The 18,016-nt window shown below is 48.6% G+C and overlaps 1 protein-coding gene across 3 annotated transcripts in view; it reads left to right on the top strand.

The window, feature by feature from the left end:
- The window catches only part of STX1A (syntaxin 1A), a 109,858-nt gene that overhangs the window by 77,271 nt on the left and 14,571 nt on the right, over positions 1–18,016 (top strand). For all 3 annotated transcript variants that reach the window (XM_084492723.1, XM_084492722.1, XM_084492724.1), the window contains exon 6: positions 8,869–8,977. In XM_084492723.1, the coding sequence (XP_084348849.1) occupies positions 8,869–8,977 (109 nt within the window). The remainder of the gene's footprint in view (positions 1–8,868; positions 8,978–18,016) is intronic.

The raw sequence follows: 18,016 nt of genomic DNA, 5'->3' as shown, positions 1-18,016 counted from the left end.
ATCCCCCTGAGCTTTGTCACCTCTAGCTGACCTAACCTGCTTCTCTCAGCCTGTGCTCCAGCCTAGACCATCTCAGTGGCCTCAACTGTGTTCACTCCCATGTGACTTCTCTAGGGAAGCCCCTTTCAGAACACAGCACTTTAGGTGTGGTCTCACAATTGGCAGGTGGAAAGAGTAATCCCTGTCCTTGTTCTGCTGGCTGTCCTTCTGCTCACTGCTGACTGCTGACTCATGGGCGCGGTCTTCTCTCCACCAGGACTTCAGGGGCTTTTGTAAAGCTACTTTCTGGTCACCTGGCACCTAGCCCATCTTGCAGCGTGCATTCCTGTCCCCAGTGCAGGACCCTGCATTTCCCTTTGAACTTCATGGGATTCCTGTCAGCCTCTTTCTCCAGACTTTAGAGGTCCCCCTGAATGCCAGCCCTGCCTTCCAAATTCCCAATTTGATGTATTCTGCAAATGTGCTGAAAATGCATTCAACTCTGTCATGCCAGCTTGGTGATGAATCTTTTTAACATATAGTCCCCAGCATCACACATGGAGGGATTGTCATTAGGAACTGGCCACTTGTTGGACTTTGTATTGCTGTTCACAACCCTCTGAGTCTAGCAGTCCAATTTTCCATCTACCTTATCCAGCCCATCTCTTATCAAAATGTCTATAAGTATACTGCGTGAGTCTGTGCTAAAGGCCTTAAACTCATGATATATACCATTCTTTATTCTCCTCTCATCTGCACAGCCAGGCATCTCATTGGAAAAGGCAAACAGGTTAGTACAGCATGATTTGCCCCTGGTAAATCTACACTGGTTGTTTCCAATTACCTTCTTGTCCTTCCAGGAGGACTCAGGGGAGGCTGAGCAGCCTTGGGTTTCCCAGATTCTCTTACCAAAAGTTTGGTCTAATGTTTACCTTTTGCCAATCCTCTGGAATCACCCATGGTCACTGCTGTCTTTTGAAGATGATGGAGAGGCCCTTTACAGTGACATGGGCCAGGTCCCATGGACCTGTGTATCTCCAGCTGGTGTAAGCTCTCCCATAGCCTACATCCTGCTCTGTGGGTAGTTCTTCATGTCTCTGGCAGAGGACTCTAGGAGGCCAAGAGGACTGAAGCAAAAGAGAAAAATCTAACCCTTGCCTTGGCCATTTCCCTAGTCAATGGGGCTCCTTCAGGCTCACTGGTACTTTTGGCAGACCATCTTGCTGTCCTGCACAACACTGACACTGTTCCAGCTGAGCTTTGGCTTTCCCAGCTCCTTCTTGGGCACTTGGCAACATGTCTGTGCTCGCTGGAACCTGGCCCTGATCCCAGCTCTCTCCTAGTGTCTGAGATCCTGCCTGCCCTCAGTGCTGCTGGTGCTGCACATTACTGCCTGGGCTCAGCACAGCACAGTGGAACCATCTCTGCACCTCCCTAGTGCAGGAAAGTGGGAAGGGGTTGCGTGCAGGGCCTGGCATGTGGCCAGGCTCACCTTCACTTGCTTATGCTATCTGGAGCCAAGGAAACCAGTAGGAACCAGATTGAAATTAATTTTAAATCATCAGTCTGAGAGAAAAATTTGCAATTGCTAAGCCTACCAAGGTGTTAAAATTGTCATTTTAAAACTCTTTTTGTGCCATACATTCAGCAGCATGCTCTGATCTGTCTAGAATGAAGCCCAAAGAAGCTGCCCTGCTTCTGAAAAGTGCTTTTGTGTGTGGGAGTTGGGACAGGTTGAACTGGAGATCTGATTTAGATGTCTGGTACATTAAGTGTGATCCTTGTGTAGGTATTTCTGCAACAAGGGCTTTACTCTTTCATACAGACTTTGCTGTGAGCAAATCACTGAGTAAAAGAAAAAATGAGAAGCTAGATTACCCGTGTCAGCATGTTGTAAAGTAGGAGTAGCAGTGGTATCTAGGCATTAAGATTATGGACTTTCATTCTGGTTTTGCTGTTGTCATTGCCAGCCAAAAGAGCCCCATTGGACCTGGAGCCTTCATAGGAACAACTTCCACTTCCCGTCCATTGATGTGGGCTGGGGTACCCATCTGCTGTTTGACTACTTAAATTGTCTGGGCTATGTTGAAGCTATGAAGGCAGGGAAGACCTGTGAGGATGTGTACCAGAAGATCTGACAGGGCTGGTCCTCCAACTGTGGTCCTGGGGCAGATGAGGGTGCTGGCCTCTTCCACAGGAGCATGAGTCTACCCTTGGTGCTGGCTCAATCACAGAATCATCTAGGTTGGAAGAGACCTCCAAGATCACCGAGTCCAACCTTTGACGTAACAAGTCCTCCACTAAACCATATCGCTAAGCTCTACATCTAAACATCTTTTAAAGACCTCCAGGGATGGTGACTCCACCACTTCCCTGGGCAGCCTATTCCAATGCCTAACAACCCTTTCAGTAAAGAAGTTCTTCCTAATATCCAACCTAAACCTCCCCTGGTGCAATTTTAGCCCATTCCCCCTCATCCTATCACCAGACACGTTGGAGAATATGGAGAATAGACCAATCCCCACCTTGCTACAGTCTCCATTAAGGTACCTGTAGAGTGCAATAATGTTGCCCCTGAGCCTGTTCTTTTCCAGGGTGAACAATCCCAGCTCCCTCAGCCATTCCTCATAAGACTTGTTCTCCAGACCCCTCACCAGCTTCACCACCCTTCTCTGGACTTGCTTGAGCACCTTGATGTCTTTCTTGTAGCGAGGGGCCCAAAACTGAACACAGTACTTGAGGTGCGGCCTCACCAGAGCTGAGTACAGGGGGACAATCACTTCCCTAGTCCTGCTGGCCACACTGTTTCTTATGCAAGCCAGGATGCTGTTGGCCTTCTTGGCCACCTGAGCACACTGCTGGCTCATATTCAGCTGACTATCAACCAATACTCCCAGGTCCTTCTCCACCAGGCAGCTTTCCAACCACTCATCTCCCAGCCTGTAGTGCTGCTTGGGGTTATTGCACCCCAGGTGCAGGACCCAGCACTTGGCCTTGTTGAACTTCATGCAGTTGGCCTCAGCCCATCAGTCCAGCCTATCCAGATCCTTCTGCAGAGCCTTCCTAGCCTCGAGAGATCAACACACACACCTAACCTGGTGTCATCTGCAAACTTACTGAGGGTGCACTCAATCCCCTCTTCCAGATCATCGATAAAGATATTAAAGAGAACTGGCCAATACTGAGCCCTGGGGGACACCACTAGTGACCGGCCTCCAGCTGGATATAACTCCGTTCACCACAACTCTTTGGGTCCGGCTATCCAGCCAGTTTCTAACCCAACAAAGTGTACGCCAGTCCAAGCCATGAGCAGCCAGTTTCTTGAGGAGAATGCTGTGTGAAACGGTGTCAAAAGCCTTACTGAAGTCAAGGTAGACCACATCCACAGCCTTTCCCTCATCCACCAAGCGCGTCACTTTGCCATAGAAGTAGATGAGGTTTGTCAAGCAGGACCTGCCTTTCATAAACCCATGCTGACTGGGCCTGATCTCCTGGTTGCCCTGTAAGTGCCGCGTAATGACACTCAAGATAATCTGCTCCATGAGCTTCCCTGGCACTGAGGTCAAACTAACAGGTCTATAGATTCCCAGGTCTACCCTCTGGCCCTTCTTGTAGATGGGCGTCACATTTGCTAGCTGCCAGTCAACTGGGATCTTCCCCGATAGCCAGGACTGTTGATAAATGATGGAAAGTGGCTTGGTCAGCTCCTCTGCCAGTTCTCTCAGTACCCTTGGGTAGATCCCATCTGGCCCCATTGTGTACATCCAAGTGCTGTAGTAGGTCGCCAACCATTTCCTCATGGATTATGAAGGCCACATTCTGCTCCCTGTTCCCTTCCACGAGCTCAGGAGACTGGGTATCCAAAGAATAACTGGTCTTGCTGCTAACGGCTGAGGCAAAGAAGGCATTAAGCACCTTAGTGTTTTCCTCATCTCTTTGTCACTAAGTTCCTCCCTGTATCCAGTAAAGGATGGAGACTCTCTTTAGTCCTCCTTTTTGTGTTTATGTATTTATAAAAACATTTTTTGTTGTCTTTAACAGCAGTAGCCATATCTGAAAAGATACAGGTACTTTGGGGTCACAGGGAGTTGTGCAGCTCCTGAGGGTATCCCCATCTCAGAAATATTGCCAGAGATGCAGGTTCACAGAAATGGTGACAGTATTTTCAGTGTTTCTATAAGTATGAAAGTTTTTTCAAGTTCATAGCAGAGTGAACACTAGTACTGTCATTCTTCCAAATGTCAGTATTTGTTATTTAGAATAGCTTTTGCTTTAATTGCTTTTGGGCTTGGTTTATCCAGCTGGTGCAGTGGAAATTTTCAGCTTGGTTGGACTGTTTCATACACTGTGAAAGAAACCCAGTTGGTGGAATCTCAGAAGCAGGAACTCTGCTTCCCCTGTATACCCAGTGGGAGCTCTGGAGGAAGGCTGGGGTGACCCACAGGAATCCACACAGGATGAGCATTTCAGAAATATCTTTCTCTTAAATAGAAAAATGTTATAGGACAAGGTCTTTGGTTTCAGTATATGCTTTGTGGGTGTTTTGTAGCACTCCATAGGTACCCCGAGACTGCTGGTTCTGCATGAGCTCTTTGGAAATCCATCTTGGTGGTTCAGCATAGTGGGTTGCTTTCCCAACATTTGAGGAGTAAATTGTTACTGGCCCTATGTGAAACAACCCCATTTCATAATGTTACTTTTTTTTTTTTTCTTTCAAATGCAAGAAATTGCTTTTTATTTACTCTGAATATTCAAGCAGTTTTTATTATTTAATGACTAAAAGCCATTTAAAATGCTTTTTCTAGTGCATTTTTGTGAAACTGTGTTCTTTCAAAATCAAATGCATTTTATAGATATGTGGGATGCCTGTGGGAATGTAAAATAACAATCTGACAGAATAAACACTAAGTTGAATAACTTAAGTAAAAGAGAGGTGGTGTGGTATACTGATTAGCAGAAAGGAATGTCTTTCAACACCTAAGGCTGTATTTGGCTGCAGATCAACATATGTTGATAGCTTTCAGCTGAATGAGAATGAACTGGATTTTAGGAAAATGATTTTGAAAAGGCAGAACAGGAGTCACTTGGACAGTATATCACATCTTTGCAGGATTTGTAGCTATGACTTGAAGATGATCAGGAGCTATTCTGACCTTGCTTTGGGCTGGGCGCCTCGAGCAGAGGCTGCTTGCTGAAGCTGACGCTGCCAGGGTCTTTTGTGTGAGGTTTGCCAGCAGAAGAGGAATCAGATTGGCGGAGCCTGAGGGTCTGCCATAAATGCTGACCTGCCTCTTGCTTAGAATAGCTGCAAAGCAAATGCAGGTGTTTCTAAAAAAGTCTCCAGTGCTGTGCCCAGGAGGTAGGGGTAGGGGTGTGTTGGTCAGGGCTGCTCAGGATACATGGACACCTGGTAGGAGCATCTGAATGCATGTGTGCATCATGCATGTTTGGCCTGTTGCAGTGACAGTGCAGGGAGTGCAGGGACATGCTGTATTGACAGTGTCCTGCCCACGTACAGGCTTTGAAGCATACTCCAGCTGGGCAGAGCTCAGGTACAGCCCTTTGTTTCAGCTGTCCATGGGATGTAACTCACTGTGAGCTTAGGCCATTCTGGTGGCTTGCCAACAGTTCTTTGTTTTACCAAGAGTTCCTTCATCCTGTCAGTCACTCTCAGTGTTCTCTCTCCTTACATTCTTTCTGGATATCTTGTTTTCCTGTCCCTTTTCTGTCTCCTATTCTCCTTTCTCCCTCCACCATTTTTCTATATCACCTGTTGCTCCTGCTTCTGGAGTCTGGCTGCATGAGCAGTCTGTGGGGTGTGAGGCTGGGGTAACACAATCCAGTGGCTTCCCACCTTGCACCATTGGCTTCCCACCTTGCATCTTCCCACCTGGGTACCATTGGCTGGCCCCAGCTTGTAGATGTCTGTCGCCTGCAGGTGGAATGCTGACTGTTCAGGCTGTGCGGTATATGTAGCCAGTCCCATCAATCACAGAATCATAGAATCATAGAATATCCCGAGTTGGAAGAGACCCAGAAGGATCATAGAGTCCAACTCCTGGCACCACGCAGGCCTACCCAAAAATTCAGACCATGTCGCTAAGTGCACAATCCAAACACTTCTTAAACTCCAGCGTGCTGTTACTTCTGCTGCATGGATGAAGAAGGTCATGAACGGTTCTTGCCTGACACAGCATCAAATTTAGCTTCCCTTGAGACTCATGCATGAGAAGCTCAGTTTTCTGAGTTTCTCAGTTTTCAGGAATGTTGGGAAAAAGGCTTGTTGATGAAGTGTAAGTGTTTGGATGTTGGATGCATGTGGTGCTCTGTCCTGGCTTTCCTGGAATATCTTCATCGCTGTTTGCTGTTCTCTTGTTAGTGGGCATCTCTATCGTATGGCACTCCCAGCACAGATGGGTTCTGGGTGGGTGAAGGGGGATGAGCTCCCACCCAGGGGCAGCACCAGCTTTGTGGGTGGGTGATGCTTGTCAGGGGTCAGTATGTTTGACTGGCTGTAGTTGGGATCTGGTTGCCTTTCCTTGGTAATGGAAAGTAGACTAATATAATGAGGGTGATCTGTGTGCAGGGGCTGACAGCTCTGCTGTGACATCAGCCCCAGGTGGGCAGGAAGCTCTGCAGGCAGCAGATGTGCAGCCATGCCCCTGTGTCCCCATGGGACCAGCATTCAGGGTGAGCAGTTTGTGTGCGAAGCTGGGCTTATCTCGAGTACTGTGGAGTATTCACCTTGAGTACTCTGTTCTGTTTTGAGTCCCTCATTAGAAGAAGGACTTTGAGGTGCTCAAGCGAGTCCAGAGAAGGGCTACAAAGCTGGTGAGGGGTCTGGAGAACAAGTCTTATGAGGAGCGGCTGAGGGAGCCAGGGTTGTTCAGCCTGGAGAAGAGGAGGCTCGGGGACGACCTCAGGGGCGACGCTCTTTATAAGTACCTTAAAGGAGGCTGTAGCGAGGTGGGGGTTGGTCTGTTCTCCCATGTGCCCAGTGATAGGACGAGGGGGAATGGGCTAAAGTTGCACCAGGGGAGTTTTAGGTTGGATATTAGGAAGAACTTCTTTACTGAAAGGGTTGTTAGGCATTGGAATAGGCTGCCCAGGGAAGTGGTGGAGTCACCATCCCTGGAGGTCTTTAAAAGACATTTAGATGTAGAGCTTAGGGATATGGTTTAGTGGAGTTCTTGTTAGTGTTAGGTCAAAGGTTGGACTCGGTGATCTTGGAGGTCTTTTCCAACATAGATGATTCTGTTAGCTGCACTGCAGTGGCAGGCAGCTTGGTGGTGAGACTCAGATAAATAGTCTCATTGTTTATGAATGGCTGGAGGGCTGTAAAGAGCTATTTCAGCTTATTTTAAGGCTTATGGAAGACAGAGAGGCAACTGGAGATAGGCAACATAGCTTCATAAAGGGCAAATCATGCCTGACTAACTTGGTGGCCTTCTATGACAGCATTGTGGGGCAAGAGAAGGGCAACCAATGTCATCTACTGTGACTTGTACAAAGCCTTTGATATAGTCCCAAAGAACATCTTTGTGTCTAAATCGGCAAATGTAAGCCAACCGTATTCTGGGCTGCATCAAAAGAAGTATGACCAGCAGATCAAAGGAGGTGATTCTTTCCCTCTGCTCTGCTCTCCTGAGACCCCAGCTGGAGTACTGTGTTCAGCTCTGGGGCCCCCAGCACAAGAAGGATGTGGAACTGTTGGAGCAAGTCCAGAGGAGGCCATGAGCATGATCACAGGCTGGAGCACTTCTATGGGGACAGGCTGAGAACTCTCAGCAGAGAGAAGAGTCTCCAGGGAGACTGTATAGTGGTCTTCTGGTACTTAAAGGGGCCCTACAGGAAAGCTGGGGAGGGTCTTTTGGTCAGGGGGTGTAGTGATAGGACAAGGGGTAAAAGTTTTAAAGCACAAGAGAGTAGATTTAGGTTAGATATAAGGAAGAAATTCTTTACTATGAGGGTGGTGAGGCACTGGAACAGGTTGCCCAGAGAAGTTGTGGGTGCCCCATCCCTGTAAGTGCTCAAGGTCAGACTGGATGGGGCTTTGGGCAACCTGGTCTAGTGGGAGGTGTCCCTGCCCATGGCAGGTGGTCGGAACTGGATGGTCTTTAAGGCCCCTTCCAACACAAACCATTCTATGATGCAATTTATAAAGGCTCTGTTGTCTTTGAAATTCCTGAAGTGGATGGGTGGACAGAGTTTGGGGGAGGTTTAGGGGGCATGGGGAATGTCTGGGCCCTCCAGTATGGGGAGGGAAAACAGGGCTGTCCTAGAGCATGCTACATGCTAACAGGCTAGCCTGCTCGGCCCAGTGCTCCACGCCAGCCTCACTGGTGGCTGGCCCCTGCCTGTGCCTGGGGAAGTGCAGCAGGCAGGAAAGGCTGGGCAGCAGCACTACCCACTCCCAGCAGGACAGACAAGTTCAGAACCAGGTTGGTGATGTTTTGTCTGTCTGCTGTGCTAGACCTGCTTCTCTACCAGCACATTACCCATTTCTTCTGACAGACCACTAAAATGTTCTCAGATCGGTGCTGCTGTAGGAACAGTCAGGGGCATGGGCTGGGTGGCACTGGGGTTCCAACTCCAGTGCTGCTATCTGTTGGCAAATGTCCCCTGCCAGGTAGCTGCCATGGGATCAGCCCAGTCACCTGTGTTGGCCTCAAGGGGACTGCTGCCTGCCACAACCCCCAGTGAACTCTGGAGGCTGAGAAAAAAGCCTAGACTGGGGTGCAGGGTTCAGGGTCAGTCCTAGCCTTGTCATGCACTGTTGCCCACCTTGAATTCTCATACAGTTTGAGAGTGGCTGCCAGGCTGGAAATGGTGTTTGGATGCTGGAAGCAGCCAGGTTCTGAACCCCCTCTGTTGCTCTTCCCTCTGCAGCACTCAACGCTGTCGCGCAAGTTCGTAGAAGTGATGTCTGAGTACAACGCCACACAGACTGACTACCGGGAGCGCTGCAAGGGCAGGATTCAGAGACAGCTGGAGATCAGTGAGTAAATGCAGTGGGGAGTACAGCTGGGCGGCCAGGGGCTGCATCCTGCACTATCTGTGGCAGAGCCAGAGGTGCCCACACCTGCACACGCTTCTGTGTCCAAGCCCAAGTGCCCGTGGGCTATGCATGCACTCAGGAGCGGCTAGGATGTGCTCCTGCTACAGGGCAGACAAGTGACAGTCCCTTGTATTTTGCTGTGTTTCATTGTTAAAAATATAGTCAGTAATGCTGGTGTGCCCACCGGAGCTGAGGAACAAGTGATTCCCACACCTGTGCAGTCCCTACAGCTGACATGGCTGGGCACTTCTGCTGTTTGGGTTTTCATCACATTTGGATTTGTGCTCATGCCCCACTGCAGAATGCTGCTCACTGCACACCCGGCACAGCTCTGAAGCACCCCAGGTTGGCCATGCATGCTGCTGGTGTGGGCACTTAAGACAGCTGGCAGCAAGCCTCATGCACTGCTGGGCGCTGGCAGGAGCACACGTGGGCTGCGGGCAGTGAGGAGAGCCACCATTAGCCCAAAGGTTTTCAGCTTAATCATATCAAACTTATTTAGCTGCCCTGGTTAAGAAAGGCAAATAGCAGTGCCTTACTGGGGAGTTGGCTCCATCCATCTAGCGTCTGCACAAGGTGGGTGTTGTCCTAGATGCTGTCATCCCTCCCAGTGTTGCAAGCAGACTGCAGTGCATGGCACCTCTGCTCCAGGCACTGAGAGCATTGCTTCACCTGCAGGGCTGGAAAGGTGTGTCTTCATCCTGCAAAGCACAAAAACTGCAAAGGTTTTCTTAAATGCTGCATAGAGACCACAGAGAGAGAAATTTCTCTCTCTTGTTTGCAGCTAATTTTGAACTCCAACAGGCTTGTGGGAGTTCCCGACTCCCATGTATATCTGTGGCATCAGTCCCTGCCCAGGTAGTAGCAGTGCTTGACTTTCCTCTGGGCGGTTTTCATTTCAGGTATGCTGAAATATATATAATAACAGACAAATGAGCTCTTGAGATATGGGCATTTTATGTTCTCAACATTTTCCCTTATAGCAACCTTGCCCCAGGATGGTGGTAGTTCTCTGCAGTGGTGGTGTCTTCTGGCTGAAGGTGGGCCCCAGGTGACACCTCTGAGGTCATTTAGCCACTGTGGCACTCGGATCTCCTTAAGATTTCACTGTGTAATTCAGAGCCCATCACTGAGAAGTCTGTCTTTGTCTGCCCACAAAATCTGCTTTCCTAGTGATTATTCTGGAGAATCAGTGATACATGGTTAGCTTCAGAGAAATGTGGTCATCTCCCAGCAACGAAGAATCTTAACACCACCATAATTAGGGGCATAAGCAGACAAGAGGGAAGTTAGGGCGAGTAGATACTGAAAGACATTTTGCAAATAATTTCATGAGCAGACATGTGTCATGAGTTTTTGTGATTAAAATGTAAAAGTCTGAAACACAGTCCATTTTTTTCTCACAAACAAATGATTATTTTTTCGTTTCAAGATTCAGCACGAATAAAAAGGCAGATCTCTGAGTCCTAACGGTTTCCTTGAAGGTCACTTGTGGAAATGTCCCTTGTGAGCTGCAAATGCCTGTGAATCTGGATGCAGTGGGTAGCTTCTGTGGAAGGATAAAAGGAGACTTGACTGTGCAAATCTTTCCTTTGTTAAGATTATTCTTTATAATGTATAATAATAAGAAGAATATTTCACACCGGCTGAATTGATTGACATGAGGCTCAACAAGAGCTTGACATTTAAAGTAAAGCAAGATGACGAATGTGTGTCACTGCTCCAGCTGACAGTGACTAATTTGTTAGCTAATGTCATTCTGTAGGTGATACCCAGCCACAGGGGTGTCTTACAACATAACAGGAATTTAAAGTATCCCTATTCCTCCCTTTTAAGAGAGGAGAAGGTTTGAAAGGATTTAGCCAGGTCCTTAATCATCTGCAGAGAAACCATGAAAGAATCCTGAAAGAAACTTTCCTCTTGTTTGTCAGGTTTTAGAAGGACTCTGCTGCTCTGTTTAAGTTATGCAGTAGTTGTCCGTGCATTGTCTATCCTAATTGGGCTGGCCTGTAGAGCTGGCAGAGCATTGACAGGGCATGAGGAAAAGGCTCACAGTGGTGCAGTTGTTGGGTGCAGAGGAGGTGTCCTAGTCAGTGACAGTGAGGAACCTGCCTTCCCTTTTGGGGCCGAGATGTAAGGCAGATGCATGTGGAGGATGGGAGTCTGTGTTGTGCACAGCCCAGTGCACAATCCTTTGCGAAAGCTTGGTTCCTTTGGCTGGTGACAGCAGAAAATCCCTGTTGGCAAAAAGAAGTGACAAGCTTACTGGGGTTTTGTCAGGAGTGCTGTCTGGACAGAGAGCTGTGCTTTTCCCTGCATGTAACAGCCAGCACTGCTGAACTGAGCTCAGCTGGGAAGTGGTGGCTGCACAAAAATCTATGAAATCTGTAGCTCTCGTTTTCCACTGATGGAAGTGCTGGGAGCTCTGACAGCAAAGTCAGTAAATCACTAAGGTTCTGAAAGTATGAGAGCAGGGATTTATCAGCTGTTCTGTGGAGGCTTTCTGGCAGCTGGTGAGCTTCTCTGTCCTAACTGCTTCTACATCTTGCTCCGGAAATGGGATAGTCACTCCAGCTTCTTTTCCTGGTCTGATGTTTGTGACATACTTGTTCTGTACGTGGCAGCCTTACGCCTCCTCTCCATGTGGTGCAGAGATGGTAGTGGGCATGCAGAGAAATAGCTCTCTGTTGAAGTGCTGCTGTCTGCAGAGGAATACTTTTCCTTTCTGGTGCTGGAAGTGTCATGGCTGGTTGGGACATGGTGATGAGTAAAGTCTGGGGACAGGGCCTGCAGGGACATAATGAGTGGGAAAAGCTCAGAATGTGCTTGTTGCAGAAGAAACGATGATGTAGGAATACTGCCATGGCACTTTCATGGGCAGTGGGTCATAGGCCCGGGCAATGCTGTTTTTCACAAAGAACAACTAACTGGTGAACCCTTGGGGCTCTTCACAGCCCCCTCAGGACCTACCTCTTTTCCTTGTGTAGGCAACTTGTGCATGACAGAGGTTATGCCTCTGGTCCTTACTGTCACCTTGCACATACAGTGTGTGCTGAGTCCCTGAGTCTGACTTGGTTAAGTGGGTATCCTCTCCTCTCACTGCTTCTGTTCTAGTCCTAGCAGTTGTCCCCTTTTCGCCTACCCACTCACTGCTTCCAAGCACACCAAGACAGAGGATGTCACAGAGGCATGCAGTGTCCTCAGGTTGCTGAGTGCTGGACAGATCCTTGGTGGCTGTTCTTGCTCAACCACCTCTTGCTGAGATGTGTCCCCCCTCTGTGGCATCCCCACGGATGCAACTTGGAGCCGTGCTTTCACTAGTGCTTTCTGGAACCTTAGTGTCATTGCTGCATGCAACAGGAGGTGTTGCTCCTTTGTTTTCTCCTCTTGATTTTGGCCATTATGAGGAATGACATCTTAAGTGATTAGGTTTTGATCCCAGAGAATTTGGATTTGAGGCCTGGAGGAGCTTTCTATGGCACTTGTGTAGCTTTGATGCCATGGAGGTACTGCATAGAGACTGATTTTTATGAACAAAAAGTTATGTGTGAGACCGAGGATCCAAAAATAAAGAATCTGTTGTCTCCAAAGGCACTGAGAGAACTAATCAGCCCCCACCCCACTATGTGAGACGGGGTTAATTGATGTGCAGAAGTGCAAGCTGTAGATGCTTCATGAACTGCCCATGATGTAGGACAGCCTGGGGCTGGTCCAACGCAGGTAGCTCCTTTGAGTAGCCCTGAGCAGCCTGAAAGGCCATGGTGCTCCCCATGTGTGCTGGTGGGTTGGCAGGGCAGGAGAAGCTGCATGCACAGTGCTACATGGGAGCCTGAACAGATTCACATGGGGTTCCTTGTGGCACTTCCATCTCACAACTTACCACTCATTCATCTACCCTACAAAGGTCCTCTTGGGTCAAAATGCCTACACAGCTCTGGAGGCTGGCACCTGCAGTCCTCCCTGCTGGAGCAGAAGGGGTCACAGGGCAGGGATCCAGGCAGCAGTTTGTGACATCCTGCTTAGGCTTTTACAGCTGAAGTCTGCTCCCCTCAATACCACTGCTGCCGGTGCTAGACCTGTCTATGCTGGGGGACAGCCAAGTGGGCTGGGTCCCCAGCACTTGCCGCCTCTGCATGCACAGATAGACAGGACAGCGTTATCCATCCCTGTGGGAGTTGTATCGATTTGTATCTACAGAGAGCTTGGAAGTCTGATTCAGACAGAGGATCCCAGCCTCCAGGGAAGGTGTCTGGTTCTCTCTGTGTCCAGCCTGAGCCCTAGTGTCATTCGGTGGGTGCTCATGCAGCCTTGCTGCTGGGGAGGAGGGATGCTTTGAGCACAGCTGACTTGTTACAGTTAATGCAGCTGTGGCATATTGGACTTCTGCAGTCCAGAGGCACCTACCTGGCAGTCTTTACTATTTATAAACAGCGTGATGTGCAGAACTCTGCAAACTGATGTTTTGCACAGGCTGTATGACCAGTGCAAGCTGCAGTACCAGCACCTTCCCCATGGAGCTTCCCCAAATCCCTGCACATCCCGGAGGGAGCCGCCCCTGCCCTCTCTCTGGGAAGCTAGTTGATCCCTGCGAGGGCCACAACCCCTGCAGTGGCACTGAGGGGAGTTTGGTGGCAAGTCTCCTTAATGGCTTCATGTCTCTGCCTGTCCCAGAGCTTCATGACCTGTCTTGTGCCATTCTCTCCCTTCCAGCTAAGGGCTGAGTTTGCTTCTCTCTCTGTTTCACAGTCAATAGCAGAGCTCTATGCTGCTTTGTCTGTTGACAACTCGCAGAGGCTTTTCTCAGGAAAGCTTTAATTTCTAAAGATGGCAGGAGAGAGGAAGATGCATTCTGGAGCTCTCTAGGGAGGCAGAGGACCAGTTATCATAATTTTCCAGTATTTTGCCAAATTTCAGCGCATAGATTTTCTCCTGGGCTCTTCCTGCTTTATAGGCACTTTCCATTGACTCAGCACTTTAATCCCATTTGTGGTTATGCAGTAATTTTGTGGTAATGTGGAAAGACAATGGATCAAACAGGTATCTGACACACATTTATCCGTTTTTGTTGCTGTTGAACATCTAACAATAGCCTTCCAAACTGTGAAACCTAGCCAGAAGGCAGTGGACTTGCAGGACCCCAGAAGACTTCCCTGGAAGTCTTTGGTGAGTGCTGTGCTGCATGGTGTGGACAAGGTGTAGCTTCCAGGCCTCATGCTTTGTCTTAACATTAAAGCAAACTTTCTGACCAGCTACATCCTTTGGTCAAGCCTGCACTGCCTGGCTCCTTGTTAACCCACATGATGTCTGTGCTCTCATTCTTTGCCTTGAATGCTTCGAGGCCTTTAACTGCTCTGTGCTTTGCAAGAGTGGAATGGGACAGCAAGGAGACAGTGAGAGACAGGGCAAGGGCACATATCCTGCATTCTGTCCTGTCTCTGCCTGCAAGACATAGCAACCCCTGGAGCTGATACTGCTGCTTGTCTTCAGAGCTTTCTTCGGGACTTGAATGGGACAGTGCAGTGGGTCCTTGAGATGCACCGTACTCAGCACCCTCCTCTTTGTCACTGTGCCAGTGACCACTCAGTGCTGAGCATAATCAACATGAGGGTTAGTAAATTTGTGCTGTTTGTGCCTTGTTTTGCCTTCCTGGGTCCAGGGCTGCCATGAGCAAGGAGCCAATAGCAACCAGAGAAGCCAGCATGACTTTCTGCAAAACAGGCCCTGTTACATGAACCAATTAATCTTTCTAGTGCAGTAAAAGGAATGTATTAATTCAAACACAAGACAAGATCTGACAAAAGTCAGATGTTTTGATTAAGAATTTAGGTCCTTTGGCTCTGGGATTGTGTGTTGGACACAAGCATCTGTGCAGGCTGAAGCTGGGTCATGCTTGGCACAAGCAGGCTCTGGATGATCTTCCACCAAAGCTAGAAAAAAGCTTGCAGAGCTTTTGTCCTTGGAGATGTCTTTTTGGAAGGCTTGATAACTTGTCCTAATTTATATGAATCTTCAGAAATCTCTGGCTGCCAGAAATTTTCCAGTTGACAAAAAAAAAAAAGCTTTTGGACTGTCCTTTGGAGTTATGGAAAGTTTTGTTTGGAGGTAGTTTTGTTTGCAACTACAAAGACTTTTCTCTGATTGATGGCACTTGCACAACATGAAGAACCACCAGCAGCGGAACACGGGACTCAGCTTTGCCCACTGAGAGTCAGTGTGGCAGAAATGGCCTGTGGGGCTGGGAAGGGGATGTCATGGGTTGCCCTTGGTGATTGTAAAACTTGAAGCAGTGACTGGAAGCAGGCTGTGGAGCCCTTCCAGGAGCTTGGGGAGGTAAGGAGGATGTTTCAACCCAGGGGCACATCAGCATTACACAACTCCTTCAGACCTGTGAGCACACAGGTTGCAGAGTTAAGCCCTGATCTGTAGTTACTGAACAGGCTTCACTGAGCTCACGTTTGGTATAAAAAAATGTTGAATGCCTGGAGATCCTCTTGTACTTCACCATTCACAGACCTGGGGATGAGGAGAGGTGGCAGATGCTGGCAGAGCAGTATGCAGAGGTGGTGGAGCCTCTTGCCAAGGCTCCCAGCCCTCCTGCAGGAGGATGGAAGGGGGTCGGAACATGTCAGCAGGAGTGGTGAAGGACTCTAGCAGAGTGTGGTTGCCATGGGTAATTTCCATTAGAAATTTCCATTTCCATTGGGCTAAAATAGAAAAGATTTTGCTTCTTGGAGTTGCCAGCCATGGTGTGAGCAGAGCTAGGAGGAGGACTTGCAAAGCAGCAGCTTCTCAGGGCTTTGGGGGCCACTAGCAGTTCTTAGTCATCAAGACAAGCCTCTCCCAGGACTTCCACCTCTGCCCATGGATCCTGCAACTGTATAGGATCAGGCCTGGGCTACCCAGTTCACATCTGAGATGTGTTGCAGATGTACCTGTCTCCAGCTCTGTCTCCTGGGACTTTGGATCTTTGTCTTAGTCATGTCCCCAGTCTTTCTCTGGCCATGCCTCCTGGATAGACCTTGGCCCTACATTGTAGCTTTGTCTCCAGTCCTGTCTCCAGTCCCATTTCCTGCTGTTCCTGACAGGACACTTTGGAGCTACCCCAGATCTGATTTCACAGCTTGCCTTGTCTGACACCACTGCTGGACTCTGTTATCACCACTCATCTTTCATGCTGTGGGATTGCACCCCAGTTGGTGAAGGCCCCACGTGTGCTGGGGTCAGTCCAGCTCCTGTCTCAGACCCTGCCCTGGAGCAACGCCACGCTTGCTTCTCTAGCACAGCCCTGGGGAGGTTGCCAAGGCAGGATGGCATACCAGCATTTCAGCATTCCCCAGGTTTCTGAAGCCTTTGGAATGCCTGTGACCACATTGCCCAGAACTTGAAGAAAACATTTAAAACCCACCATTTATGTAAGGGCTGTGGGCTTGTTCTTGCTGTTCATCCAGGGAGATGTGGGGACAAGGAACCATACCTGCCCAAGCAACTCCAGGAACGGGGAACCACTGGATGAGCTCATGCCAGCTCTGTTAAGGAACAACTTCTGCTGCAGGGTGGTGATCTCTGTTGTCTGGTTCTGGTTGCCTCTCTTTTTGGGGCTGCAGACCAAACATGGAGGAGCAGTCTGCTGCTCCTCACCCTCTATGGTTCTTTGTGCTTATGTCTTATGGGTGGAGCATTTCTTTGCTTTGTCATATGGTCCCTTTTCTTCCTCTTTATAATCTTTATTATACTTTTTAATGTTGATATCTAACATCTGCTCAGTTTGTGATTTTGTCTCCTTGCAGTATGCAGTCAGATTTGAAGATTTACTCCATTAAGTGATGAGCTGTGGATTATGTTCCCCTTTGAGCCATTTGGCTCAGTGTAGTCCTTCCTTACAGAACCGCTGGGAGGGATGCAGGCTCCATTTTAGGCTCCTTGAGCCCATCAAATGCAATTCGTTTGACCCCAAGTGGTAGAGCAATAGACTACTGGGAGGCTCATAGCTGGGAGAATCAGTGTTGCTGAACCGGTGTGCTGCTCACTGAGCTCAGCAGCAGGTTCTCAGTGCATGATTTGGGCTGCAATACTTTGCATCTCTCTGCTCTCTCTGTTTAGTGTGGAGGCCTGGAGAGGTCTGAATGCTCCAGTCCCCCACATAGCAGCACAGCTTGCTGTGACCTGGACTGATGATAGCCCAGGAACTGTCCCATATTCTTGAAAGCTTGGTGTCCAGCCAGGCACAGTGGGGCAAAGCTCAATCCATTTTTCTCTCTTCGCCTAAATCATGGGCTGCCTGTCCCAAAAAAGCCCCAGACATGCCAAGAAGAGTGTCCCACTATGGTCTATGCCTTGGTTTCCCACTTCAAGAGCCAGCTGGGCACTGTTGCAGGCTTATTGAGCCATGCCTATTGGTTATTAAAATAAAAATCCTATTAACTTTTTAGATTATTTGTTAGTCACAAATAAAATTCTTTCCTGGCCATGGGCAATTAACTTTGAAGATAAAGTATTTCGTTTCAACAAAACCTGTAAAAGAGAAATTTCTTTCTAAAGAATTTCCATTTTTCGTTCCTGGCTATTGTTTTTTCTCTTGTTCTTTTTTATTTTCTATCTATCTGTCTTCTAACTGTATTTTTCAGACATCCCAGTAAATGGCTTCCTTTCTATTTCCACCTGTCCATCTCAATTACATCTAGCTTTTAGAATCTCTATCAGCTTCAACGTGCAGCTCGCAGCTCCTGTTCTCCCTCCTGCAATGTCTCCTCTGCTGCTTGCTGGTCTGTATGACTTGCTGGAGGTGTTGGCGGAGCACTGGATCCAGCTCTGCCCAGATACTCCTGGGGTGATATGGATTTAGATGTCACCAGGTGCTGGGCCTTGTCATGTCATATGCAGGTTCTGTTCCCCATGCTTGGGGCACTCTCACGGCCCTCCACCTGCTCCTTTGAGGCTTCTGGAAGAGCTGATGAGTTTCAGTTCTCCCTTTGCTGCCTT

The sequence above is a fragment of the Aythya ferina genome (genome assembly GCF_964211825.1).
Source record: "Aythya ferina genome assembly, chromosome: 19".
NCBI classification, from domain to species: domain Eukaryota; kingdom Metazoa; phylum Chordata; class Aves; order Anseriformes; family Anatidae; genus Aythya; species Aythya ferina.
The sequence above is the reverse complement of the archived record's forward strand: the minus strand, read 5'-3'. Positions and strand labels throughout refer to the sequence as shown.